Here is a 26790-nt window from a genome sequence, read left to right as displayed (position 1 = left end):
CATCGGTCCAGACATTTGGCTAAGCATTCATCGGGGAAGGCGTAGAAATTCCGGAAACCACTTCAACCGACGGCTTTTCAACTTTAGAGGTGTTAGGAGAGGAAGGCCCCTTTAGTAAAGAGTGCCATGTTTTTGGGTCGTCGAGTCTAACAAATGATACATGAAGGAGATGCCGCCTTGGAATCTTGTCCATGTCACTTGCATTGGTTAGTAAAATTGGTCGAGTTCCACGACGGTCTGGAAGTTCGCCTCAACGTATTTGGGCAAATTTGAGAGAACCCAGTGCCTGGAACGACTGGGCTAATGTAAGCAAAGCGGATACTTTTTTATCCATGCCGTAAGCACATGGCCTTTTTGGTAGTGGTGGTGCCGTCATGTTCCCTTACTGTACGACTTAGTGCCAGGAAAAAGAAATATGCGTCTGTCAGGGAGAACATGTTGCATTAGAGCCGCAGGTTCCCGGCACCGCTTGAAAGGCTCAACAGGCCGAGACCGTTTACTCGACGAGTATGACTCGCTCACCGGTTGGTGATCCCAATGGATCGGGAGATCGAGAGCCTCGCGGTGATAGACAGGGGCAGACGGACCGGAAGAGCGGGAGTTCCAGGGATGGGGGACAGGGGGGACGGAGATTTGGACCAGCTGATGAAGGGGCAATCTCACGAATTCCAAGCAAAAGCTTTGGCCTAGGGATGGCGAAGTTGTATGTCGTCGTCAATGGAAAGGCTCGAGAGGGCGGCGGCGACGGGAGCGCCACAGACGAGACTCAGTCCCCAAGCTTGTGCGTGAGAGAAATACATGTGTAAAAGGGGATCAGAAGTAGTGGATCTGTCTCTCGTTCCTTAGTCGGAGTTATTGATTGGTCCCTTGTTGAGGTCTTCTCCCTCAATTGGATGGCGGAGAAGGTGAGACATTGCCATCGAACGAGTTCCTCCGGCGAGCGATCCATTCCTGACCGCCTGGTTCAAGGTCAGAAGTTAGCAGAGAGGATGAGACATGCTAGAGGTAAATGGAGAGAAAATGGCGGTCGAGACATGAAGGCAGGCTAAGGGGCGGTTGTTGAGGAGGGAGCGCGTTGGTGTCAGGCACGCAGACTCATCTTGTCGGTCGTGTTTGGGGATAGGCGATAGCGAAGCAAGGGGAAGGTGGTGAGCGGGAGAAACAGGAATGTGCCTTTCAAAGAAGTATGATACGCAGATATACATGGTTTTGGTGGACGAGGACGACGAGGACGAAAAGATATATAAGTGTGCGTCGACGCCGTCCTCTCTCTCTCGGTTTTTGTTCTGCAGCAACAACATCAAAGGTTCCAACTACCTACGCTCGTTTCTCATCATACTTATTTTTCGCTCGCTTTTCGCATTAGTGTATTGGTCTTTTGCCTTGCACGTCCATTCTTTCACTCCACGACAATGAAGTTCACTCGCCGAGGTGCGGCTGCCTTGGGCATCTTCGCGTTATTCGCGACGACTGCCGCCCAGAGTACCTCCAGCTCTTCTTCCGCCTCCAGCTCTGAAGCCGCCTCCAGCTCTGCTGCTGCCTCCAGCTCTGAAGCCGCTTCCAGCTCTGCTGCCGCCTCCAGCTCTGAAGCCGCCTCCAGTTCTGCTGCCGCCTCGAGCTCTGCTGCCGCCTCCAGCTCTGCTGCCGCCTCCAGCTCTGCTGCCGCCTCCAGCGCTGCTCCCGCCTCCAGCGCTGCTTCGTCCGCTGGCGTCTCCATTCCCGTTAGCGTCTCTGCTCCCGTCTCCAGCGCCGCTTCGTCCGCTGGCGTCTCCATTCCCGTTAGCGTCTCCGTTCCCGCCTCCAGCGATGCTGCCTCGAGCGCCGCTCCCGTCTCCAGCGGTGCTGCGTCCAGCGGTGCCCCGGCTTCCAGCGGTGCCCCGGCTTCCAGCGGTGCTGCGTCCAGCGGTGCCCCGGCCTCCAGCGGTGCCCCGGCCTCGGGCTCAGCTCCCGTTGCCAGCAGCGGTGTCTCCAGTGCCGCTGCTGCCAGTTCATCGGCCGTCAGCACGCCTAACAACGGAGTCCAGAATCCCACCCCCAGTAGCCCCAACGTCGTGTCGTTCGACCAACTCAAGAATATGCCGGTCGGCTCGTCGGCCTATGTTCGTCTTGCAAATGGCGACGTTGTGATCTTGGTCAACTTGGGCTGCAGGTCTGTCACGGGCGCTCCGTTCCTGAACAACCAAGTCGCCTCCGGTACTGATAGCCAATCCTGCTTCAACAACTGCGTCACTGCCTACGGCCAGAGCATCCTCAGCTTTTTCGTCAGCAACACTTGCAACTGCGGTGCCAGCTTTAACCCCGCCACCACCACCTCCGTTACTTGTCCCGCCACTGGTGTGCAACGTCGCCAGGGCACCGTTGGTCAGGGCTTCCAGGGCGCCCCCGCCCCGGGTTTCTCCTCGTCCTCGACCATGTCTGCCACTGCCTCCGGCTCCGTCTCTGGCTCTGCCACCAGCAGTGCTTCTCGCACCGGCTCTGCCACCGGTTCCGTCTCTGGCTCTGTCTCCGGCTCCGTCTCTGGCTCTGCCACCAGCAGTGCTTCTCGCACCGGCTCTGTCACCGGTTCCGTCTCTGGCTCCGCCTCCGTCTCGGGATCTTCCGGCTCTGTCTCTGGCTCTGCCACCAGCAGTGCTTCTCGCACCGGCTCTGTCACCGGTTCCGTCTCTGGCTCCGCCTCCGTCTCGGGCTCCTCCGGCTCCAGCACCCTGCCCTCGTCCACCTTTAGCACTTCCACTGGCACTGCTTCCGCCTCGGGCACCGCCACCCCGTCTTCTAGTGTCGTCAACCCCATCAACGTCGGTGTCTTCGTCTACCTCGGTTGCTACAGGTCTCCTTCTAGCTTCCCGACTTTCACCATTGCTCAGTCTGCTTCTACCATGACCAACGACCGATGCATTGGTGTTTGCACGCCTCTCGGAAAGCGCTTCGCTGCCACTTATGCCAACGACTGCTTCTGCGGTGACGCCATTGACGATGTCAACGAGGTCAAGGTCGCTGACGACCAGTGCAACATCCCCTGCGGTGGCTCCCCCTCCACCCAGCGCTGCGGTGGTGTCTTCGGCTCCATTGCAAAGCGCCAGCTCGCCGGTATCATTGCCGCCAACGTCCGCTTCACCATCTACGTCCGTGCCAGCACCGGAACCGGCGTCATCCCCAGTGGCGGCGCCTCCGTCACTGGTGTTGCCACCGGCTCCAACGGATCCATCATCCCCACCGGTGTCCCTACCGGCATCCCCTCCAGCAACAGGTGCTACGGCGATGACTGCTACAAGACCATCAACTGCTACGGTCAGTACTGTACCTTCAACTTCGGCTGCTTCGGACCCGAGTGCGGACGTCGTGTCGTCTACAGCGAGGGTGTCTGGCGTCCTGAGGCTTGCAATGGTGGTCCCGACTGTGGCCGCAAGATTGTCTGCAACTCTGGCACGTGTGTTTACGCCACCCCGGGCATGATGGAGTACGACCAGAAGATTACTTGCTACGGCAACTACTGTGAGGCTGAGAATTGCTCCGGCGACCTCTGCAATCAGAAGTGCCAATGCATGGACGGCTCCTGCATGTTCACGCCCTGCTCTGCCTCCGAGGCCATGAACATGTACCAGTACTCCAACGGCCAGTACAACCTTGTCAAGCCCTGCGATGGCAGCTGTCCCGCCCCTGCTCCTCCTTGCAGCACCTGCGGTTATGTCGTCCAGCCGCCTTGCACGACCACCGTCACCTGCAACGGCGCTTCTTGCACCACCGTTACTGTCACTCCTCCTCCCGTCACCCAGGTTCCCTACCAGACCACTCCTCCCGCGGTTCAGCCCCCAGTTCAGACCCCGGTTGGCCCTGGCGCCCCGGGTGCTCCTGGCGCCCCGGGTGCTCCTGGCGCCCCGGGTGCTCCTGGCGCCCCGGGTGCTCCTGGCGCCCCGGGTGCTCCTGGCGCTCCGGGTGCTCCTGGCGCTCCTGGTTCCGGCGCCATGGGTGCTCCTGGTGCCCCTGGCGCTCCGGGTGCTCCTGGTTCCGGCGCCCCGGGTGCTCCTGGTGCCCCTGGCGCTCCTGGCGCTCCTGGTTCCGGCGCCCCGGGTGCTCCTGGCGCTCCGGGTGCTCCTGGTTCAGGCGCCCCGGGTGCTCCTGGCGCTCCGGGTGCTCCTGGTTCAGGCGCCCCGGGTGCTCCTGGCGCTCCGGGTGCTCCTGGTTCCGGCGCCCCGGGTGCACCTGGCGCTCCGGCCGTTCCTGGCCAGCCCCAGGGTCCGGGTGGGTCCCAGGGCTCTATGGCCACTGGTGTTCCTGCCTCGCCCTCGGGCACTGGCAAGCCTGTCACCGTTGTGACTGCTGGAGCCAGCAATTTCGTCGCCACCTTTGGCGCCTTCGTCCTCAGCGTCGCCGCTGCTGCTCTCATCCTTTAAGGAACCCTCGTGTGAACATGATTGGTCACACTTTCACTTCATTCGATGGGCGACTTTTTGGGGGTCACATTAATACATATTAGGGGGTGTTTGGTTTGATCTGGCGGTTTGGGGTACGGGTGATGGCTTTTACTTCGAATGCCTCGCTTGGTGAGAATCTGTCTGTAGGCACTCTCTGCTCGGCTGTGGATGGACTTTTTAAGAAATGATTTGATGAACTAGACAATAAAGCGTGTCTTTCACCACAGTAATTTATCCACTATCTTCGTTGTGAAAATATGCTCTGACTGTGCTTTTCATATTTGTGGAGTATCAGTAAGTGTGACTGAATCTGACTTGCTCAAGGAGAATTGTTCAGACTATCAAGAACGCATACTGTATCCTCAGTAGATCCGTACACCGCACTGACCAGGGGCTGCTGGATAAGGGCTAGCGGGCTGGCAGAAACAGGGATCTAGAAGTGGCAAATGCAGGGGTTAGTCAACGTCAGCGGCAAGTTTGGTGGCAAGGGTTAGGGTTAGAAAGGTAGGTGGGTGGCTAGGCTGGCTGACCGCCTTTCGATATAGGCCTAGTGGATGGTCTGTGCGCTGTACGAATCTGCTGAGAGGATACGGTATTTCACTGCACAATACGTACTTCAACAGGCAAGTGTGATGACTGACTAAGCTTGTGAAAAGAGGCGTCAATTTCTCTCCCGTGGCATCAAACTGTATGAGTGCAGTCATTGTATTCCTGCAACAATACATGATAGGCAGGTACGCGCCGTTACAAAAGCGGACCCGTCCGGCTCCATGGTGCCGGAGCCGAGCCCCGGAAGCCGACCCACATTGCCGGAGTTGAGGTCAATCCGGACCCATTTGGTCCCGGAATCTCGGCCGGAGCGTGTACCGTGGTGCAAATGCCTGACCATTGCGGCCCCAAAACGTTTCCTCTATGCCGATCAGATCGCTCCAGGATGCAAATCCTGCCATGTATCCGAGGCCGGATACGCATCTTCTGGAACAAAAAGGCCAGCCCTGGAAGAGAAGGTCTGACGTAAGACTTTGTGCAAAGGAGTATTCCATTTTATGGATCAATGGACTACTAGACTTTGTGCTCGGAAAAGTCGCCCTGCAGACACTAATTGGGTGCAGGCGTCATTCTGCCGGCCAAACGTCGCACCCGCCCCCTTTGCGCGTTTCAGCACGTGGGAGATCCAGGCGACGCTGCAACGGCGTTCCAAGGTTGAGATTGGGCACAGATGGTCGGAACGGTTTGCCGGCTAACTCGGAGCCACTTACTTGCCACTAAACTAGCTTCCTGGTGCAACAACAAAAGAGCCGAGGTCAGCTTGCTCCGGGTGCAGGACACAACTGAAAGAAGCGCCGCTTGACATGAGGCGGGCTTAACGCCGGCGGCACATGATAGGCGAAAAGCTGTCTTGTCTACGAGTACGGATACTACATACAGTTTGATCGCAGCCCCTCAGTGTCCAACGGGAAGCTTTGTCTCAGTGTCGCGCCCCCTCGACCTCCCCCCTCCCTTTCTTACCCCCCGGTGGTTCTGGGCAAACAGGCACCCCGTCCGAGCACCTGCGCCCCAGAATGAACTGCGCAGTCCCCCGAACCTGAGCCTGCAAGCCTGCAAAGCCAATTGCCTCATCTTCCGCGGAGATCGGTGCAGTTCTTCTCTTGCATATCGACTCGGCTACCCCGACTCGTACGAATCCTTCCTTGAGATCAGAAGGAAGAAGAAAAAAGAAGGACGAGGAACTGCCGATGCGCTAAGGGGCTGGCTGTACGGAGTACACACTCGGACACCACTTCTCCGTTGACTGACTTGACACTGACCTTTCCAGACACGGCCGGGGCACATGGACGAACCTTAACTTGACCAAGATCTCCTCCTCCCCCGCGTCTCCCATTCGCCCTGATTCATATCGCTTTTTTTCCCCCCATCATTATCATCATCGGGTAGACCGACCTCCATTACTCCATTCTCCCTCTCAATCGCTCAAATCACCCCTGCTCACCTCACCGCAACTCCAAGACACGAGCAAGCCACCGCGCCAGCAGCTCCTGCACCCGCCGCATGCATCTATCTCACTCAAGTCTGACGAGGTGATTGAGAATCACAGGATCAGCTTGTCTGTCTGTCTACCTGTCTACCTAGTGTGAACTAGATTGCTTCATTTCATTGGTATCGCGCTATTGCGCAAGTAGTAGTAGCACCAGCACTAGCACCAGTACCAGCAGCAGGAGGAGGAGGAGGAGAAGCAAGCTCACAACAGGACCGACGGGCTCCTCGCCCGGCTCAGCCAGTTCGTCATGGCATCCAGCTCAAACCGCAAGGCAGCAGCCTCTGATGTCCGGCCCAAGAACCAGCACCAGCACCAGCAGCAACAGCTTACCAAGAAGTGGAAAAATGTTTGGCTAAGAGGCCTGTCGGTTCGCATCCGCCCACGCAAGGGCCTGCCGCTCTCAGCATCCGTAGCGCCTGCGGGAGGAGTAGAAGGAGAAAGGCAAGACCCGGGGCAGGACAGCATCGAGAGGGGCACGCAAACCACCCTTGGCGACGCGGTGACAACACGGCGCCACAGCCACCACCCGCTGCGGCAACGGACAGAGACACACGCACGCATGGGTGAGCCGGAGGCTGCTCTTCTTACAGATTCTGACCCCTCGACGACCATGTCGGCCACAACCGCCTCACACTCGCCGGCGGTGTCCACAACCGCCCAGACCGCCGCCACCATTCCCCCGTCGTCCTCATCTTCGTCCTCCACGTCGCTCAGTATCAGCGTCGGCGCATCCATTGGGAACTTCCCGTCGGCGTCATCCACCCCGTGTCCCACCTGTGGCCAGCGCCGCCACATCGACCTCCACCGACCGCCAACTCCGGTCAAACCCGAAGACCGCTTCCAGTTTCGGTCTGGCGTTCCGTACGGCCCGTGGACGATTACCCACCCTCCGCCCTTGGCCTCGGCGTCCGCGCAGATCGTCGACGCCTCCCCGGAAGCGCCCGTCGCCCCGCCGATCAACGGCGGCAGCGGCGGAAACATCGCTGGGCCCCTCACCTCGTTCCAGCCCTTTTCCCGCCTGCCACCCGAGCTCCGGTCTAAGATCCTCCGGTTCTACCTGGAGCGGCCGCGCATCGTCGAAATACGATGCATGAACGACCTGAAAAAGATCCACTTCGCGCCCAACGCCCTAGGCAACCTCGCGTCCAACATCGCCTGGAGCGCCGACAACACCCTCCCGGCGCTGATGTGGGTGAATCGCGAGTGCCGCGCCGAGACGCGCGCGTTCTACCGCGTGCAGCTGCCAATGCACCCGACCAACAAGATCGCCTGGCCCGTCCTCATCAACCCGGACTTCGACACCGTCATCTTCACCTTCCCCTGGAGCAGCGAGATCCCCCTCGACATCTTCCTGAGCGACTGTCTCGCGTTCGACCCGCTGGGCGTGGGGATCCGCCACTTCGGCACCCGCGACCGCGGCGGGCCCGAGACGTGGGACCTGACCCCCGTGCCGGGGTGCGCGCCCCTCTCCGAGAGCCTGGCGAACTTGGAGTCCTACACGGAGGCGATCCAGCTGATGGACGATCGCGCGGCGGCACGGTTCCCCGTGTGGATGATCCACGAGGGCTACCTCACGAGCGGGATCCCCGCCAAGGACGCCTTCTACCGGGATGTGCCCCGCCTCCTCCTGAGCAACGACTACGAGCCCCCCAACGCGGCGAGCCAGCGCGCCGCGCTGGAAGCCCTGCGCGCACAGCTCGGGGATTATCTACCCCGGGCCGTAGCCGACCGGCTGGTCATGCAGCGCATGTTTTACCGCAAGTACTTCCGGCACCTGAAGATGAAGTGCACCAAGACGGACCTCGCGGGCCTGGGCATGGTGAGGCAGGCCCCCGGCGGCGAGACGGAAGAGTTCTTCTTGAGCAACGGGAGAGAAGTCGTGGGACAGCGAAGAAAGAGGCGGTGTGTGCTGGACGTAAGGCCGAGCAGTAGCTGGCATCTGTGGGATGACGAGTGATGATGCGTATGAGAAGGATAGACTGTGGACTTGCATGTTGTGCAGGGTACATGGGTGAAGCGCAAGTTCATTGTCCCAGCACCGGCTGACTCGAAGTCTTCTTGTTTTAAATAGCTAATTGCCGGCTTATGAGGAGAGACAAGGAAGTGCAAATTCTCTCTCTCATCAGCAGATATACCAATAGAAAGCCACGAGTCCCAAATGGACATGTTTGACATAGCAGCACATAGGAAAAGCCAAATGTTCAATTACAGAGAGAGCACACTAGGCACTAAGCTTGGTCAAATTTAATGTGAGACAAAATCAGAGCCCGCTTCCTGAATCGAGCTGGGGTATAATGAACGTGAAAGCCACCGATGTGGCTTCTACAACAAACGAACCCAAAAGTGTTTACTTCCTTTGTCATGTAATGCGTGAACCGGTACATACGTTTCTCATGCAGGCTTTTGCCAATCCCATGCCGTACTCCTCATATCCGTAGGTATCTCATAAACCTTTCAATTCCCAACCCCACCGACCTGATGCATTACGAACCCTTATCAAATCTATAAACGAGACTGAGCACAGCTCCAAGTCTCGAACCTCCGGTAGACTTTTATAAAGACCCCATTACATAAAACTGCCCTTCTCTTTGTTGCTCTTCACAATCTTGGGCGCTGAGATCTTGCCCTGCAACCCATCGCCGCCCCTCTCAACGACCCCCGAGGAGCCGGCCGGGCCGCCCTTTCTCCGCTTCATGATGTCACGCACGGTAAGCGCAAGGTCGAGCCCCGAGATCGAGGAGCCCAAGACAAAGACCGTTGACAAGCCGAAGCCGACGACAAGCGCGACGTCGAAGGGGACGATCTGTGTGAAGCACAGCGCCACGGAGCTCAGGTCCGTGAAGCCGGTGATGACGGAGGCGAAGGAAAGGGCAAGGAAGAGCTGGTTGACCAGGAGGCGGATGTTGGGTAGGCTCATGAGGGGCAACGGAGGCGGCGTAGAGCCGGTAGATCTGGGGAGTTCGGGCGGTGCGCGGGCCTTGACTGCGAGGTGGAGGAGGACTGCACCCAGGCCGACGAGAGTTGTGATGAGACTGATGACCTGTAATTCGCTTTGTTAGCTATCGAAAGGGGGGACTTCAAACAAGAGGCTCGGTCAGCGACTTACACCGTGGGCGGTACGGAAGTGGGCAGACTTGGCGGTGACGAGCGCGCCGAAGAGGAAAACGAGCAGGACCGAGGGCCCCATGACGAAGAGCCACATAATGTTGTTCCACTTGTGGACTTTGGGCAGGGATTGCGGCATATTGACGCGGACGAGGATGTTCCGCAGATGCTCGAGACCGATGGCCAGAGGAAGGATGTTGATGTATGCTACGATGGCGAAAATGACTGGAGAAGTGGACTGTCAGCTGGGCTTTCGCATGGATCTTCGGGTGGAAGGGGGTGTTTTTTTTTTCCAACTTACTGTGAATGACGAGGAACGCGATCCAGCTCGGCAATTTGGAACCGTTGATCTCGATGGCGTTCGCGGCCTTCGTAATGCTGCCGTCCAACGAATCGCGAAGGATGCCGCCGTCGATGGCGTAAAAGTGGCCCTCGTTGGCGATCTTGATGGTGCCGGTGGGGATGACTTGCTTGATGACCTTTGTGATGTTGCTGTTGACGCCGCCGCCGCCACCGCTGAACATGTCGAGGGCGATGGTATTGCTACGGATCAGGCCGAGGCCGATGAGCCCCAGGCCGCCGATACCCTGGCAGGAGAGGGCGTTGACGCCGGCCTGGGCGGCCGCGGAGACCGTCTGGGCATTGATGACGACGGAGAGGTTGAACCCGTTGCTCGTATCGACGGAGACGATGGGCGGGGGGTCCTCGCGGGCGACAAGCTCCAAGTCCCGGCGGGCGGCGGGCGCGCTCGTGGCCGGGAGTGCCGGGGCGGCGCTTGCGGCGGTCGTGTTCGTGCCGTGCGGGTTCTTGATCAGGCCGTAGACAACGACGACACCCTGCCCGCCGATCCCGGAACCGAATCCGGTGGCGGCGCCGCCGATGGTGTCGTCGAAGTCGATCTTGGGGTCCGGCGGCGGGCCCGTGGGGATCGTGGCGTTGCCCTCGAAGATGGACTGCACGCCACCCATGCTCTGGATGGAGTCGCCGGCGGCTTGGAGGAAGCCGCGGGCGAAGCCCTGGGCAGCCTTGCCGATCTCGACCGTCTGGCCGTTGATGTCGATGGTCTTTGGGATCCCACCGCCGTTCACGGCCGACTTGGCTGCGCCGCCGATCTTGCTGACGAGCTCGTTCGCGGTGCCGTTCTGCAGGAAGCTGCTCGTCAGGGCTTTGGCGAAGGTGTGCGTGACGCCGCCGAAGTCGATGGATCCATCCGGCATCTGCCTCATGACCACCGCTACGTCGGGCTGCAGGCCGAGACCGACCGTCGCTCCCTCGCCCAGGCCCTTGCCGAGACCTGAGGCGGCGGCAGGAAGGATATCCATGATGCGGCGCGTTGTGTCGCTGCCGCTCAGGTTGAACTTTTTGAGAAGCTCGTCGGCGGTGCCGTTCCGCAGCAGGCTGTTCGTCAGGGCTTTGGCGAAGGTCTGCGTGACGCCGCCGAAGTCGATGGATCCATCCGGCATCTGCCTCATGACCACCGCTACGTCGGGCTGCAGGCCGAGACCGACCGTCGCTCCCTCGCCCAAACCATTGCCGAGACCCGAGGCGGCGTCAGGGAGGATCTGCACGAGCCGGCGCGTGAGGTCGGAGCCGCCGGCCTGGTTCAGGAGGTTGGACGTGTCAATGTTGGAGGTCAGCGTCTTGGTCAGCCCAAAACCAAAGGTTCCGACGACGTTGGCAATGCTAGAGTCGTTGACGGGCTCGAGATTCGCGGCGTTGGGGTTGAGTTTGAGGCCGGCCACCGTGCCGTTGCCGATGCCCGTTGCGAGTGCGAGGGCGATGGGCTGGAGCTGTTGTGTCAAGTTCCCTCCTACGCCAGACAGGTCGGACAGGTTTACAGAGCCCAGGATGGTCGCTGTGAGACCGACACCCAGGTTCTGGATCGCGGGGTTCAGGCCGGTCGCCTCCATCTTGTTGTCTGCCGCCACCTTGGCAGCCACCTGCATGGTCTTGTCCTGCGTCGACAGGTTCAGCCCTTGAGCGGCGCCGGCGCCGATTCCGATGCCCAGGAACATGCCCGGTCCGTCGAGATTGCGGACCAGCTGACTTCCGATGTTCTTTAGGCCGTCGGTCAGGGGCTGGAGAAGGCCGCTGAGGATGCCGGCAGACATGTTTCCTCCACCGCTAGCCCCGCCACCTCCGCCACCTATACCACCAAAGAGGTCGCCCAGGCCCGGGAGCTGGCGCTTCTCAGGCTCCGTTTCGCTGCCGCTCTTAGCATCGTCGTCCTCCAGGTCCCCAAGGCTTCTCTTGATTATGTTCTTGTACTCCTGCAATGCCTCCTTCGTCTCCTCGAGCCCGGGTGATTCGTAGCGAGCAGCCAGCTGGTCGGAGAGATCAACAGTGAACTCGACCATGGACATGATGGTCCGCTTCAGCCTGGCATCATTTCCGATAGCCTCGACAGTCTCGGGTGTGACGATGGAGTCGAGAGCCTGGTCCCATGATCCAAAATCCCGATTCACTGCTACCTGGTTACTCAAGCTGGACCTGAGACCAAATTGATGCTTGATTTCCCTGCCGACGCTGAAGATGGAAAATACCATCAAGAACCCTACGCAGAAGTTCATCCAAGCGCTCTGCCTCTGTGGAGGAGCTGGCGGTGGTGTCTGTAACGGCTGCGTGGGGTCCTCTTCTTGTGGCGATATTTTGTTGTACATGTTGTTCATCTCCATGATGTAGTTAGGAGGAATAGGGTATTGGACAAATTTCACAGTGTTGACAATGACATTAGATGGGTCGAAATAACGTGGGGATCTATGATGATGAAGAAGAAGAAGAAGAAGAAAATAAGAAGAAAAGAAGAAGAAATAGAAGAAGGAAACGTTAAAGTCAAGGCTGCCCGGCAGTCGTGAAAGACGAAGGAGAAGGGCGATATTATGTTCCTCCTAATGTGGGCTGGGTGCTTGAATCGCCAAATGGTGGAGGGAAACAAAACAGATCCAAGGAAACATGGAGAGACGAACGGGGACATATCTATAGCAAGGCCCTTACAACCTGACAATCACGAGCCTAAACATGGAGTGGGCGGTCTTAGCCGTCAGTAGACATGCGGCCACGCGCGGCGGAATCCCGCTCCATCTGGCAGCTGGCATAGATCCAAGTCGGTTCCACTCCGGATGGACTGACTGGGATTCAAGGCTGGGTGAGAGAGGGAAGTCCCTTGCGAAAATCCCAGACAGGATCTGCCGGGGGAGGGGGGTCCGATTCACCGAGTTGGGAAGAAGAACCCGGTTTCTACGACGCCAGCCGCCCCTTCGGATAAGATCAAGCGGGTGTCATAAAGCGACGGGCGGGCGGATTGTGTATGCTAGGGTAGCGTGGCATACCGGTACTCCGTCACCGACAGCAGAAGCCAGATTCGTTTACATGAGTTTGGCGCTGAGACTTTGTTTCCTTGCCAATGGCATGGCAGGATTGCTTGCGTGGTAGGTGGTAGATTGAGGGCACAGGGCCGCGTCAAGATGAGCAGCAAAGATGGCATGAAGTTTGAACAGGAGTTTAGCTGGTCTCTGTCGCGGTGCGAGTAAGTCGTGTTCGAATTTCGGTGTACGGCGTGTAAGCCTAATAGGGTAATTTATGCATCGCGATGCTATATAGAAAGGGTGAGCCGTGAGCCGTGAGCCGTGGGCAAGAAAAGGCCGGGGACCCTCCCCCCCCCTTCCCCGGGACTCCGCCCAGTTCCGTTCATCGAGCTATCGAGCCATCGATCCATGGAAGGCGTCTAGAGTGCAGGTTGTCAGTCGTCGAGGCTTGGGTTGTGCGAGTTTCAGACGGCGAGGTGACGTTGCAGAGACGGCTCGGTGATTGGCCCACAGCCCGGTCCCCTTTGCAAACCTCGCACGGTTGCGTGCCGTTCTTGGCTGCTGAGGCAATGATTAAGGCTGTTTATTGGAATGCCGGGGACAGCTGGTGACCGGTTCAGGGTAGGTAAGCAATGCCACTCTGCAGATGAATCCTAAACTACCTACCTACTACAGATACGCATGCAAATCATACTACCTAGTTAAAGCCAAGAATGCAACGGGAACAACCAGGACAGGGGTTCCATGCCACACATCAGCGGGCGATGGCGTTGGCGATGGACTACACAAGCGAGTACAAGAACGTAATTGACCTTGTTCGTATAATTACGATGCGGTCTAGGTATGTACTAAGTGCGAGTGCGCAGTTTAAGCTATCTGGTTCAAAAAGTATGTGCCGAGTCTATTATGGGTTGACGTGTATTTGACACGATCTGACAGGGATGCTGGTGCGCTACCCTCTCTCTTTCACAGTTACACACACACACACACACACACACACACACACACACACACACACACACGCACGCACGCATCTTCTACCTATCTCTCTCTGTCTCTTTCGGTTGCCAAACACCATGTGGCATCGGTCACTTCACTCCTGGGTGCTGTCCCTGTCACAAAGTCGCGCGGGCGCCTCATACGAGACAGGTGATTATAGGTGAACGCATATATATACCTACTACCGGTGCAATACGTTCCGGTCTCTCGCAAGGCTTTTCCTCAAGAGGCAAGGCTTTTCCTCAAGAGGCAACGCCCTGTGAAAGGGTCTCGTTGTTTCTTCTGTGTTGTATCATATCATATGGTGGAGCCGAATACGGATCGGTCAGTACTGCTGTTTTAGTCCGGCGTGGTAACAGTGTGGGTGGGGCGGAATTTCATATATATACGGGGCTATAGGTACGTAGTCACACCGGCAAGGATCCCTTCATTTCATTGTACCCTGGTACGTCGTCTTAGTAATCACCGACTCGAAGATAAGCCGCATCAGTGGGCAGCACGGCCGGCTGGTAGCAGCAGCATCACGATTGGATCCACGTAAAACGTCGTCCCAAAGCGCGGTGCATTTCGCTCTCCCCAGGCTCAACCTCCATCATCCTCGTTGGCCCAGCGCACGACTCATTCATGGGAACGAACGCCCTACAACCTACACCATCGTGCTCGGATTCGTATTTTGAATCCAAAGCACATGGCACGTTTGGTTCGTGGAGTGTCGCCCGATCCTCAAACACATCGTGCCTTGTTCCCCGCTACAACCTCTGCCTCATCACCCCACACTAGCTTCACAAGTCACAACACACACACACACACACCCACTCACTCACTCACTCTCTATCTCTCTCACACACAGCGTTACTATTACACGCCTTACCCAGGAGGCATCTCATTACATCATATTACGCACGCATCTCGGCGTCGCCCATATGCTCCCGCCCTTCGCGCACAGAGGATTAATCACCCATCTGCTCGGCACCATTGAACCCTTCCTTGTCTAACGTCTTCAGTCGTCTCGTCGTCCAACCAGAGTCCCCTGTACTGTCTCGTCCAAGTTCTTCGCTCGCCCAATCCCTGAACTTGCCAAAAACCTAAGGTACCCTCGTAATGGACTCGGCTTACGAGTCCGATGAAGCTAGCCGCTCACCGAGTCTGTTTCCTTCTCTGCTGCCCCTTCAGCCGATAGACTGGTCCTCTACGTCAGCCCAACCACCCTCTTGTTCGCAAACGCAAGACGAATATGATACCAAAATGGTGGAGGCCAGCCACCCTCATGGAGGGTGGTTCCGGACTACCGACCCCCATGTCCGCTCCGCTGCACGGGAACAGCAACCGCCCAGAAATCACTGGAGGCTCCTAGAAGCCTGCGAAGGTTTCGACTTGCGCACTTGGGTTGCCGCGCCCGCAAGCGACCCCCCGAAGACGACGGCATTGACACCACCACTGCCGCCGTCGTCGCCACCGCCGGAGTCTGGTCGAGGCGACGTCTTTGTCCGCTTCCCAGACCTGCCCTACGAGCTGCGCTCCAAGATCTGGCGCATCTATCTGGAGCGGCCCCGCGTCGTCGTCATCAGGGGTGTCATGGACACCTCGGGCGTTGAGTCTTCTGGCAACGAGCTTGGCAACGTTGCCTGCAACGCCCACTGGTATTGCGAGAATAGGAGCCCGGCCATTTTCCGAGTGTGCCTTGAGGCCCGTCGCGAGGCTCTGTCTTTCTTCAGGATCCATCTGCCCATGGCCTCGCCCGAGCCTGACGCCCACGGCTATCCGCAACGGAGCCAGCGAAACCCGGCCTGGGCCCGGATCTACATTAATCCCGATTGGGACCTTGTGCTGTACCAAGGCGCCTCCCGATCCCTAACCATGCCCATCCTTGCCAGCGACCTGCTTGCCTACGACCCCTTGGGCGAGGGCGTCGCCCACTACGGCTCCAACGACTGGCCAAAGAGCATCTGGCACGTTGACCCGGACCCCGGCTGTGGCATGGCCACCCTGAATGAATCATTTGCCGTGCTCAAAAGCTTCTTCCTCTGTACCCGCTCCACCTCGGACATGACCCGCCCGCTTGGTGAGGGCTACGTGCACGCCGTGACGGGCGAGGTTGGCCGCGCTGGCATGCTCGACTTTGGCCTGCACGTCGTCGACTGGACGCGCGCCTCGCGCCTGGTCGTGCGCACGCCCAACAACAGCATGATCCGCAAGGCGCTGATCCTCGGCAAGGGCGTCGACGACGCCGTCGTGAACAACCTCGTCACGGTCGAGATGACGACCCGCATCGACAAGTCCCTTATCCGTGACCTCTGCTCGACCACCGACGGATGGGTCATCAGGCTGGCCTGGCAGCCCCCGGACCGCAGCATCTCCCATGTGATGCACCTGACCACCGGCCTGCTGCGCCGGCCGCCAGAGTGAATGGCACGCGCCTAGCAAACGTTGTTTTATCTCGTCACTTTGGGGCATGCTTTCTACAGGTATATATCTGTTTGGGCCGTCTGCTACAAGGTGACGTCAGCAACCCGGTGGCAGCACGGCGTCACGCAGCAGTATTGGGCAAAAAAAGCTTTGGGCTGTTTAGGCGTTCCTGTTGGGATGATTGCCCTTCCTGTCAAATGTTTTACACCTATGATACAACAGACGTCTCTCTCTTTGTGTGTCATGTCCGTTGGCGTCATTGCCTGAGCGAGAGCGGTCTCAATATTCTCTCCCTGATGACTCTGCCTGCCACCTCGGCTCCGTGCTGGAGAGTGATAGCTCCCACAATGGCGAACACGGCCGAGTTAAGCACAATCTGCTGGCCAGACCCAGCAAGGTTTTCCGGCTGTCGTATGCGTTAGCCAGGGCGGGCTATTCTCGTTCCTTCCGCGATGAGGAAGGGGTGGGTGAGTAAGAGTTAGGCTTACCTTTGCCGGTTTCCACCGCAAAACCTTATCGATACCAGCGGCCATCGCCAGCTCCTCAATCTTTTCCTTGGTGACGACCTTCTGCGGCAGCTCAACGTTGAGATTGTCGAGGCTTGCAAGAGCATGGTGCTCGAACGGTACGCGACCGTGCTCGTCAGGGACGATGGCCCCGTCTTTTGCCAGCGACGACGTTACTATGCTTCGCGTGGACTCGAGAACAACTGCTTGTCGACCTGTAGCACATGGAAAACCCCTCCCAGTTAGCAGGAAGTAGCTTTGGGGCGGGCGACGCAGACGCCAAGTCGCAAGTCGGTCCCGAAAGCGGGCGGGAGGGCCTTACCCAAGTATGCCAGCTTGTCGTTGAAACCCCGGCGGCCCTGGTCGAAACTCTTGTGCGTAACGGCCAACCACTTGACCTCGTCCGGCAACATCTTGTCTCCGTCGCGACCCAGAAACCTCACGTACATTTGGTCCAGCTTCCTGGGGTCCGTGTTGACAGACCAGACGCTGCGCGCCGGGTTCTTGGTGATGTGAGGAGAGAAGGGGGCCTTCATGCCCTCGGGGGTGTAGGACCATCGCGGGCGCTGCGAGACTTCGTCGGGTCTTTCCGCCTCCTCGGTTTTCCTCGACAGTTGGTCAATCTTACTCTCGGCAGCCGTCCGGGAACTGGTCGTCGCAAACGTTCTGGAGATGTACTGGATGGAAGAAGCGACTCGGGGGGTTGCCGCCGACTGGCAATGCCGGACGGCATGCCTCGTAAGGCCGTAAGCTGACCGGGAGCCGTTGGTTGCCATCTTTGTCTGTTGCTGGCAACAGGGGGACGGCGTTGCGTTGGAAGAGGGTGGGAATCAATAAGGGCGTACGTACTCTCGTCGTAGCTAGAGCTTCCTGATTGCTTGAGCTGGAACTTTTTCGCGATCGCTGCACGGAACAATTTCTCGAGGTCACGTGGAAGCGCGCGCGGGCGGAGGGAGGATCATGCGAGGACCGGCGCTAGCACCAGAACGGTACTAGCTCCAGCTCGTAGCTTCCGGGAGGACCCAACGCCAGGCCCCAGACAAGTCGCGGCTTCCCTTAAACTGAAGAGGGATCCATATCGCGTTTTCTCCACTAAAACGGCGACACGCTGCTGAAAGACCAGCGCCCATCGCCTACTGCGACGCGTCGGCTTCTTTTGGACCCTGCAGATCAGATCCGCCACTGCTGTCGCTGCTGATGCCGATGCACGATCCCACAGCCATGACATGACCTTTGCCCTGGGAGTCCATATTCCCCAAGCATTCTCGCAATCAATCACATCATGGCGACTCCTAGCAGGGTGAAGACCACGGCTCAGAGCAGCGCCCTTCTTCTGGACAAGCTGTCGGCCGTCCTGCCCAGGGGCTACCGCTTCGGCGTCTACCACCTCTCGACTCCGCCCACCAAGACCGACGCTCTCTACTCGGCGCCGCCAGAGGAACGCGAAGACAAGACGTACTGCGAGAGGCATTTCCTCGCCATCTCCATCGATGTACCCGCCAGCACCGCCCAGACCGACAAACCGGCGAAAGACAACGCCTCGAAGTCGGTCCTCGTCCTCGCCTTGGAGGTCTTCATCTACACTACGGCACACTCCAGCACCTTTTTTGTCTCAAAAGCCGATTCGACCGGCTACCTGAAGCTGCTCAACCTGCCCAAGGGCACCCCTTCGCCCATCAAAAAAATCAGCAGTGTCTTCGTCTCCTACCTCGTCGAGCAGCGCAGTCGCAAGGGCATCCAATCCGTCGTCAGCCTCTTCGCCCGCGCTCAGGATCAATACCTCTTTCCCGGCAGCGCCGAGTACAGCGGCAAACATGTCCTCGACGACAGAGGACTCGTCAAATGGTGGTGCAAGGTTCTGGACCCCCTCCTGGAGAAGACCCCCGTGGGCAAGGGTGCACCGTGGGGTGGCGTCAAAGGATACCTCGTGATCCCCGGGCTCGACAGCTACGAGACGAAGGCCTTTCTGCCAAAGACCCCCAGCAGCGCCGCCAATTGGGTGCTGGGACACGCCCTCGAGAAGATTTCGCATTATACCAAGGAGTACGACTGGGTACCCGCGCGATGCCTTATTCCCCGCTTTCCGGACGACCCCAAGTCGCGGTTCCGAGACGAATTGGACGAGGAGACTGGAAAGTCAAAGCAGCTCAAGACCACTGGCCAATGGAAGAGCGTCAAGAGCTTGGAGACCTTCTGGGAGATGATGGCGTACAGACAGGAGTGTTCCAGTGGGCGTCTGACCGGCTTCATATGGGTCGTCTTTGACCCGGAGGTGGAAAAGGTCCGCCAGGACAATGACTCGACGGCCTTGCCGACACCGAACCCTTCATTTAGTGCTTCAAACCCGCCAGTGACTCCGAACAAACAGAAACCTGCCCGGCCGACGACACCCATGTCTACGCCACGCAAGCTGTTCCCTCAAACATCGCCTGGTACATTATCGAAGGCGAAGCTGGAAAAGCCAGAGCGGAAGAACAAGAAGAAGAAGAAGGCGAAACTATCGGGTGTCATCAAGCCTCGGCAACCGCGCATCAAGACCCAACAGCGCAACTATCTACTAGATAAGCCCATTTCCACCGCTTACTACTATTGGCCGGCAGAAGGCAGAGGTCGCAAGATTGTCGACGAGAACGATTACAAGCGGGTCAATGAGCTTCTGCTGCACTTGGACTTTGCAAACCTTGATATTGCAACCAGCAGCACCAGGCGATGGATCAGCGAAGTCGGCATTGGAGACTCATGGGGCTTAGAGGTCGTAGGCACACGGGAGACCCCGGTCCCTTCATTAAGCCAGCCGTCAGCTGGGACCGTGAATAATCTATCAGGTCTGGTCAAGCGCAAACGCCCAGAGGAGTCGCCTACTGCTGGATCGGGTGAGCCGGCGAGCAAGGTTAATGTCCTGAGTACGGGGCTCATCCGAAGGAAGTCCAAAGAAGGGACCACGAGTGTCGACGCCACCAAGGCGAACGACGGAGAACCCCCGAAGGTCAACGTGCTTGGCGCTGGGTTGGTCCGCAAGAAGACGTAACGCATGAAATTTGTAAACTATGGCAATATCAAGCCGGCCGAGGAGCCGGGGCAGCAGCAAGGCGTTGGATTAGGAATACCAGGGTAAACAACGGATGGGTTGGGTTTGATTTCCCAAGCGAGGGTTTACGAAGGATGGGTGAAGGCTGCGGACGGCCTACCCGAAGTGGGTGTAACAAGTCGCAGTGCAACCCAAATTGATCAGGTCGCGCAGATCTTTTAATTGAATTTCTTTTTCTTCTTAATTTGCCGTACTTCAACCTGTGTTATCTATGACTAAGGATCATCTGTGTCAACCCGGATCAAGGCTTTGCTGGGAGTGTTTCTCCAGTGGGTGGGTGTAGCCGCTTGACGATTGTCATTGATCCAACGCATATTTTCAGCCCAGTAGCATCAGAAGAGCCTTGTGCTCGGGATGATTGAGCCAAACCACACTTCTCTATGACACGTTGACTATGAACTGTTATATACACAATCACCATGTGCCTCGCTGCCACTTTGGCTTCAGCCTTAAGACACTTAGACTGCCTTGCTTTCAGGTTCCAACTCCCCTCGTCCCTTGTATGTGCTCTCCGGCAGCGCATTCAGGGCGTCTTCCTCCTCGTCAAGCTTGCGGAACATGATCCAGAAGCCGATGCCACCCAGGCAGCTGATGATGGCGATGCAGGTGTACAGCCACACGAGCAGCGGGTCGGCCGCCAGACTCACAAACGCCTGGCCGATGGCGCTCGAGAAGGCGTGGACGAAGAGGAAGACGCCGGTGACGAGCCCGCGCATGTTCTTGGGCGCCTTGGTGAAGGCGTACTCCAGCCCCGTGATGGACGCGAAGATCTCGCTCAGCGCGATGAGGATGTAGCACGGCGTCTGGATCCACACGGTCATCTCGGGCGGGCCGTTCTCGCGGATGCAGTCCGTGTCGCCGGCGCTGTACCCGCACGGCGCCTGCTGGTAGATGAAGTGCTGGATGATGGCGGCAACCATCATGGACAGCGTGGCGCAGAAGAAGCCGAGCGTGATCTTCTTGAGCGGGGTGAAGCGGAGCCCCGCGCGCTCGACGGCCGGGTAGATGAACTTGTCGCAGATTGGAATGAAGATGAGCAGCGCAAAGGGATTCAGGTTGGTGATGATGTCGTTGGGGATGCCATCGAGCCGCATCGTCGCCGCCTGGTTGATGAGGTTGTTGGTCATCTGGCCGTACGCGAGCCAGAAGATGGGGAACCAGAGGAAGACGGCACAGGCCATGACGCCGCGGCGGACCTCGTCGACCCAGGCGTCGTCAAACGTCATCCACGCCGGCTTGTCGGCGACCCGCGAGGGCTTGATGCGCTCCCAGAATGCGTCCTTGCGCATCCCGGTGATGCCGCCACCGCCGCCCTGCCGAAGACCGTAGCCGATGAGGGCGATGGACTTGCCAAGGACTGAACCAGTGGGCGGGCGTTTGGCGTAGCGGTTGCGGCAGGCGAACATGACCACAGGGCAGAAGAAGAACATGATGGTCGGGAGGAGGTATGAGAGCCAGAAGCCGACGTATTTTTCCGCGTAGACCATGGACATCTGGCCCACGAGGGCACCGACATTGATGAGGAAGTAGTAGCGCATGTAGACGCGCGAGATGGTCATGACGGGGTCGACGATGACGCGCTCGCCTGTCTTGGGGAGCGTCTCGACCGTTTGTCGGGGCTGCGTCAGCTCATACTGCTCGGCGATGAGGGGCGAGATATTAGCTTTAAAAAAACCAACGCCGGTTCCGAAAAAGACGAGGCCGACGATGAAGGCCGCCAGCGAGCCGCTCGGGTTGGCGATGACGGAGGGAACGGCGGCGATGATGATGAGGATGTGGCCGAAAGTGGCGATGGCAATGGCCCACTGAATCGTGAGGTAACGTCCCCAGTACGTGTCAGCGATGTAGCCGCCTGGGACAGGAGTCAGATGAGAGTTCCGACTTGGTGTTGAGGACCCTGGGAGTAGTGGTGGTGAGGCGCTTACCGACGAGGGGCATCACGTAGGACCAGAAGGAGTTGAAGAGGGTCAGGGCGGTCGAGGCTCGCTGGCCGAGACCCAAGGCGCCAGCTTGCTCATCCGTGCCTCCGGCGCCGGTCGTCGAGCCTGGCGGGAGGGGATATGCGATAAAATTGACAACTTTGTCAGAAGGCGGGGAGTCAGTAGGTAGTCTGGTGCTTCCGCAGGATGTCGTAAGAGGGCCATCCGCCACTTACACACGGCCGTTGTGCCGTAGTACGCGAAGCGCTCGCACATTTCGACAAAGCCGATGCTGTAAATCAGCCAGTCCACCTTGCCGTGAATGCGGCGCAGCGTGAGAAGCTCCTCCTCGGTCGGGTAGACCTCGCCGTTGAGCCCTCCGAGGGTGTCATGGGATAGCCGTCCGTCGGCAAGGTCCCCCGTGTACGCATCCGGCTTCCTCGCGGCGTCGACGCCCTTCTCAATAGCCGGGTAGTCTGCCCGCGCGGCTTCCGTCACGTCGAGGTTCGGGGCCGTTGACATATCGTGACCTTTTGTGGTCTGTGAGTTCTTGTCGTTTCTCGGCTTGAGCTTGTCCAAGAGGAACGGAAGGGGAGAAGAAAAGGCTTGAGAGCAAGTCGCAGCCGCTGGGCAGAGCTTGGGGGACAGCCATCACGAGAGCTGGAGGGGCCGGTTGGCCACTTTTGTAGCTTTCCGCGGGCGTATTCTATCAGCGCTGCAGAGGCTGTCTGCGATTGCCAGTCGATGATAGGCGCGCAATGGCACAGCTCAAGGCGCTGCTCGTGCGGTGATGGTTGCATTTCTTCCTTGGCGACTGCGAAGCGAGCCAGCGCCCAGAGATAACGGTGAGCAGAGGAGGTTGGGTTATCTCAGCATGCGGAAACTTCATTGTGGTTGGTTGAGACAAGACAGCGTTGCACAGAGGGTGACATAGAAAGATGCATAAGCCAACAGCTTCCTGGCTTGGCAGGGAAGAGATCAAGCAACAGACCAATCATTCATGCCGCGATCAACGGCGATTTGGCTGGGAAATGAACACAGGTTTCCATGTTTACAGCCAGCGGCCGTGAATGTCACACTTCTGCTGGAGGATTGTGAAGGCGGAAGACTTGAATAGGTACTGCGGAACTTGTGACAACTCGCGGGAGGGAGGGATGAAACTCCACATCTTGGCTGGTTTTCCGGGATAGGCAAAGATAGTTTGGATTTCTGGACCGTGGAGGACGAGGGCATCGACGACCGGTCTTGGCAGCCTTGGCTTTGCTCGAATGTGGTAGGTGACAAGAAGTCTCAGGTTCTGGGCGGGCATGCGGCCAAGGTATCGAAGGTTCCATTTTAAACCATACTGTAGCTGTCTTCGAGCAATTACGAAATACTGCATGCATAGACTGCCATATTACAAGTTGGCAATCGGCATGATGACCCACCAGATTCAAGGCCCTAAAGTGAGCACTGGAAAATCAGTTCAAGCTTTATTGTACTACGGATGAAGAGTGTTCGATACTTCCAGGATGTTTGTGTAAAGTGTATATAGGACGATATAATAACCCATGGTAGGAGTTGCTTTTTGGCTATTCTGATATCTTTTTGAATATTGATGCCAGCGATTCACTCAGAGAGCATATATCACTCATGGATTTCCTTAATATAGAGGAAAACGCAAACGACACATACCTAGTGGTGCAATCGGTTGAGGTTTGAGAAACCTGGCACACGATGGTTCTGGGTCTCAATAGTGTTGTTTTAATGGTAAAGGTCACAATAACAAGTTTAGGTTCCCAGGGGCCGGAGCAGAATCCTGGGAGTGGAGACTGGAAGTCTTGAACGAGAGGGCTTCCAGGAAGCATTTGTCCAGCTAGTCCAATGTTTTATAGCAAGGCGGGAGGATCAGCTGGGCTAACGGTAGGCACATGGTTTGCTCTGTCGGGCCAAGTCGGGGATTGTTGACTATTTGGTAAAGCAATACCACCAGAAAAACTATTGATGCTCTGGATGGTCCGTTTGATAGTCCGAGGGCAACTTCTGGTGCTTCTCGACTGAGTGAGAATGAGCCTGGTCCATACTATGTAGCTATATGAATGCACGGACTCACTACCTCAACTATATAGTCATCCACGGCAAAACATTTTTCCTAGATCCGCATGGAGCATTGGGTTAGAAACGCAGCTAATCAATTGACGCTAGGCCAGAGCTATTGTTACTTGTGAGCGACCACATCTACAGTGGCATGCAGAAAGTCTGAAGTGAGGTGGGTAGGGGGGAAATTAGTGGTTGACATCAGACTTTGTGCATGTCACGGTACTGTACGGAGTACAATTTGAATTATTGGTAAAATTTTCAGCGGACTATCCACCTGGTCACATGTCGTCAATACCTCGCTAAACGATTAATCTAATTAACTCTAACTTAAAAACAAATCATTTACGCAAGTAAAACCGTCTCTATTAGTCGACTATAAGACCGATAAAGCTGCACTTTCTATTTATTAGACCCGTTGTATTCTACGTATACCATTACATAGCTTTGCTGGTATATTTCAGCCCCACGCCACCCCTCTAAGAGGTTCGCTCGCTATAGTCCAAAATCAACAAGAGGCAGCCGTGGCTACATGGTCAATTGCATTCTTTTCTACCAACCGTCAGCTTCTTCAGCATTGAATTCCAACCGTCAGCTTTCCTTTCTTAGTGCCTATCACACTTCATCTCAGCATGACGCGACTCGGAAAACTTGTGATGGGGTTATTTCTACTCCACACCGCTTCGGCGAACGATGAAGTGGCCCCGGATGTTCTCAAACGCGACGTCGTTGTTATTGGGGGTGGTTCTAGCGGAACCTACGCTGCTGTCAGACTACAACAGCTAGGCAAGAGTGTGGCCCTCATCGAAAAAGCCGGGCGATTGGGCGGACATACGAATACATATGTTGATGCCAAGACTGGCAAGACTTTTGACTACGGCACTCAGAACTTCGTCAACACTACAGAGGTGTACAACTATTTCCGCAGTCTGGGCGTCCCTCTGGCGCCGTTCGCACCAAAGAGGCAATCCGTGGCCGTAGACATGGCCCGCGAGCGGCCCGGGCCTTCTTGGCCAATCGTCAATGCCAACGACACCGCAGCTGCTCTCGAGCGATACAAAGTACAGTTGGCTAAGTACCCCGACGACTTCTTCCGCGGCTACCATCTGCCTGACCCTGTACCGGAGGACCTGCTCCTCCCCTGGGGTGACTTTGTCCAAAAGTATGACCTTGGCGCACTCGCATACGATGGATGGCTTCGGTTTCAAGGCATGGGCAATGTTCTTGCCCAGCCCACTCTTTACATCATGAAGCTGTTCAACCCGATGCAAGTCCGGGCCCGTGAGGAGAATTCGAAAGTCTACGAGGCGAACGACGATCTCCAGTCACTTTGGAACGCGGCACAGGCATTCCTCGGCGATAGCGCTGTCACTGAGGCAGAGATCAGCCGTATCGACCGCCAAGACGACTACGTCACCGTCTCGATCACAACGCCTTCTGGTCCAAAAACCGTTCACGCTTCTAAACTACTCATTACCATTCCTCCAACTCTGGATAACCTCAAGCCCTTCCTCGATCTCAGCGAAGAAGAGAGCCAGGTATTCGGTCAGCTGAACAACAGTTATTACTACAACGCCGTCATCTCTCGCTCAGGCTTCCCCGCCGGGACATCGGTATATAGTTATGACTCAGAGTCCCAGTACGGTATCCCCGCTATGCCGGGTGTCTACTACTTCACGACTGAGACCGTCTCAGACCTTTGGTCCACGCAATATACCAGTCCCGATTATCAGTCAGAGGAAACAGTCAAAGCGAAAATTCTGGCGCAGGTACACGAAGCTCGACGTGCGCTAGGCCAGCCTGACGATATTGTGCCGGAAATCATTGCATTCAACAACCACTCGCCCTTTGGTCTGACTGTGTCCACGGATGCTATTCGTTCCGGGTTCTACAGGCGTTACACAGCGCTTCAGAGTCAAAGAAACACATTTTGGACAGGTCACTCGTGGAGTTCCGGGAGCTCCAGCACGATCTGGGACTTTACAGAATATGAGGTCTTGCCAGCGATCACAGCTTCGCTGGAGAAGTAATTATGGTAGTGGTAATTTGTAGATATTGAGAATTGCTCTGCTAGGTTAAGCGGGATATATCGATGTGGCATTGCCTATGCAGTGGGAGGTATGTAGACATGTTGTGTATACGTACCGAATGAGATAAATTCAATTATTCTGTGGGCGCAGCCGTAGAGATAATTTTATATCTGTAAGTGTAGTCAAGAGATTGGCGATTCCAACTCTCGCTGGTTCTTCAGGTGTAAAGGCCTATAATAATACAGTCGAAGCAAGAGGATGTCTATAACAATACAAGTATGCGATTCGCGAATGAATAACAAAATCGGGCTGCGTACGAAATGAGACCTTCCTGCGTTCAGCTTTGTTCCAATAAAAGCATGACGCCTACATGCCACCTTAAAGATAACTCCAGGTTATGATTTACAGTGGGATAGTAACAAACGGGATCCTTTTTTGTCAATATGTATCATATGCATGAGCACGTCTCGACTCCAGTGTATATTACCTAACTTTTGGCAACATAGGAAGAAATATTCGTAGAGACTCAACTACATGCCAGCGAGACGGTTGTTACATTCAGCCGTGCACATCTCCAGCCAGCCTTCAGAACCATAAGTCTGTCTAGATGGCGTACATCTAGTCACACTAGGCGAATTGGGGAGAGGAAGTAGGTCAGCTGATACTGATAATAGCGCACGTGTCGCCAAATCTTACGATAATCATGCTTGATGCACGGCTATGTACACGCTAAGTCTAGGCTGGTAGATACATTTAGGTAGTATCTCTGGTAGCCAAGTAAGAAATCCATAGTGCAAGCTGACATAATATTTGCAGCGGGCCCGCCTTTCGCCGTTCCATGCACTCCTCAGCTGGCAAACGAATGGCCACCACAGCACAGCAGTGTCACGATCCTTGCACACCTAC

General features: G+C 56.9%; 9 protein-coding genes across 9 annotated transcripts; 5 read left to right on the top strand and 4 right to left on the bottom strand.

Moving 5' to 3' along the window:
* The first annotated feature begins 1251 nt into the window (after positions 1 to 1251).
* LY79DRAFT_641711 (uncharacterized protein) lies at positions 1252 to 4637 on the top strand. Its single transcript, XM_060562355.1, has 3 exons — positions 1252 to 1846; positions 2777 to 3648; positions 4144 to 4637. The coding sequence occupies exons 1-3, from the start codon at positions 1413 to 1415 to the stop codon at positions 4389 to 4391; spliced, it is 1554 nt and encodes a 517-aa protein (XP_060408892.1). The 5' UTR covers positions 1252 to 1412; the 3' UTR covers positions 4392 to 4637.
* Positions 4638 to 6450: 1813 nt separating this feature from the next.
* Positions 6451 to 8542, top strand: LY79DRAFT_415579 (uncharacterized protein). Its single transcript, XM_060553125.1, has one exon. It carries the CDS (start codon positions 6698 to 6700, stop codon positions 8405 to 8407), a length of 1710 nt encoding a protein of 569 aa, XP_060408891.1. The 5' UTR covers positions 6451 to 6697; the 3' UTR covers positions 8408 to 8542.
* A 474-nt stretch (positions 8543 to 9016) lies between these two features.
* On the bottom strand, positions 9017 to 12230 carry LY79DRAFT_526136 (uncharacterized protein; the record flags this gene model as incomplete). Its single annotated transcript, XM_060555809.1, has 3 exons — positions 9017 to 9490; positions 9557 to 9780; positions 9857 to 12230. 3 exons carry the CDS (start codon positions 12228 to 12230, stop codon positions 9017 to 9019), a joined length of 3072 nt encoding a protein of 1023 aa, XP_060408890.1.
* A 2730-nt stretch (positions 12231 to 14960) lies between these two features.
* On the top strand, positions 14961 to 16265 carry LY79DRAFT_583785 (uncharacterized protein; the record flags this gene model as incomplete). Its single annotated transcript, XM_060560356.1, has 1 exon — positions 14961 to 16265. One exon carries the CDS (start codon positions 14961 to 14963, stop codon positions 16263 to 16265), a length of 1305 nt encoding a protein of 434 aa, XP_060408889.1.
* Positions 16266 to 16521: 256 nt separating this feature from the next.
* On the bottom strand, positions 16522 to 17547 carry LY79DRAFT_673756 (RNase III domain-containing protein; the record flags this gene model as incomplete). The annotated part of the gene is made up of 3 exons (XM_060564219.1): positions 16522 to 16671; positions 16754 to 16986; positions 17094 to 17547. The coding sequence occupies 3 exons, from the start codon at positions 17545 to 17547 to the stop codon at positions 16522 to 16524; spliced, it is 837 nt and encodes a 278-aa protein (XP_060408888.1).
* Positions 17548 to 17722: 175 nt separating this feature from the next.
* LY79DRAFT_568963 (H3 K56 histone acetylation protein KAT11) lies at positions 17723 to 20043 on the top strand. Its single transcript, XM_060559014.1, has one exon. The coding sequence runs from the start codon at positions 18054 to 18056 to the stop codon at positions 19797 to 19799; it is 1746 nt and encodes a 581-aa protein (XP_060408887.1). The 5' UTR covers positions 17723 to 18053; the 3' UTR covers positions 19800 to 20043.
* A 198-nt stretch (positions 20044 to 20241) lies between these two features.
* On the bottom strand, positions 20242 to 22601 carry LY79DRAFT_641693 (POT family protein). The gene is made up of 3 exons (XM_060562354.1): positions 22015 to 22601; positions 21785 to 21937; positions 20242 to 21711 (listed from the first exon to the last, which is right to left on the bottom strand). The coding sequence occupies exons 1-3, from the start codon at positions 22298 to 22300 to the stop codon at positions 20318 to 20320; spliced, it is 1833 nt and encodes a 610-aa protein (XP_060408886.1). The 5' UTR covers positions 22301 to 22601; the 3' UTR covers positions 20242 to 20317.
* A 228-nt stretch (positions 22602 to 22829) lies between these two features.
* LY79DRAFT_662902 (uncharacterized protein) lies at positions 22830 to 23819 on the bottom strand (the record flags this gene model as incomplete). Its single annotated transcript, XM_060562827.1, has 2 exons — positions 23453 to 23819; positions 22830 to 23166 (listed from the first exon to the last, which is right to left on the bottom strand). The coding sequence occupies exons 1-2, from the start codon at positions 23623 to 23625 to the stop codon at positions 22830 to 22832; spliced, it is 510 nt and encodes a 169-aa protein (XP_060408885.1). The 5' UTR covers positions 23626 to 23819.
* Positions 23820 to 24486: 667 nt separating this feature from the next.
* Positions 24487 to 25884, top strand: LY79DRAFT_673753 (flavin-containing superfamily amine oxidase; the record flags this gene model as incomplete). Its single annotated transcript, XM_060564218.1, has 1 exon — positions 24487 to 25884. One exon carries the CDS (start codon positions 24487 to 24489, stop codon positions 25882 to 25884), a length of 1398 nt encoding a protein of 465 aa, XP_060408884.1.
* Between the last annotated feature and the right edge of the window lie 906 nt (positions 25885 to 26790).

This window comes from Colletotrichum navitas, assembly GCF_030913465.1.
Source record: "Colletotrichum navitas strain CBS 125086 chromosome Unknown LY79scaffold_96, whole genome shotgun sequence".
Classification (NCBI taxonomy): Eukaryota; Fungi; Ascomycota; class Sordariomycetes; order Glomerellales; family Glomerellaceae; genus Colletotrichum; species Colletotrichum navitas.
Note: the sequence above shows the minus strand (reverse complement) of the source record. Positions and strands in the feature narration are given on the sequence as shown.

Bases quoted from the DNA above. Each gene is read 5' to 3' on its own strand.
- LY79DRAFT_641693 (XM_060562354.1), bottom strand. From the start codon at position 22,300: ATGTCAACGGCCCCGAACCTCGACGTGACGGAAGCCGCGCGGGCAGAC. The intron at 21,938-22,014 runs GTAAGTGGCGGA...CTTCTGACAAAG, and splicing joins CTACGGCACAACGGCCGTGT to TTGTCAATTTTATCGCATAT. The intron at 21,712-21,784 runs GTAAGCGCCTCA...CTCCTGTCCCAG, and splicing joins CTACGTGATGCCCCTCGTCG to GCGGCTACATCGCTGACACG.
- LY79DRAFT_415579 (XM_060553125.1), top strand. From the start codon at position 6,698: ATGGCATCCAGCTCAAACCGCAAGGCAGCAGCCTCTGATGTCCGGCCC.
- LY79DRAFT_641711 (XM_060562355.1), top strand. From the start codon at position 1,413: ATGAAGTTCACTCGCCGAGGTGCGGCTGCCTTGGGCATCTTCGCGTTA. The intron at 1,847-2,776 runs GTCCAGCGGTGC...CCCGTCTTCTAG, and splicing joins CCCGTCTCCAGCGGTGCTGC to TGTCGTCAACCCCATCAACG. The intron at 3,649-4,143 runs GTCCCGCCCCTG...CTCCTGGTTCAG, and splicing joins CAAGCCCTGCGATGGCAGCT to GCGCCCCGGGTGCTCCTGGC.
- LY79DRAFT_568963 (XM_060559014.1), top strand. From the start codon at position 18,054: ATGGCGACTCCTAGCAGGGTGAAGACCACGGCTCAGAGCAGCGCCCTT.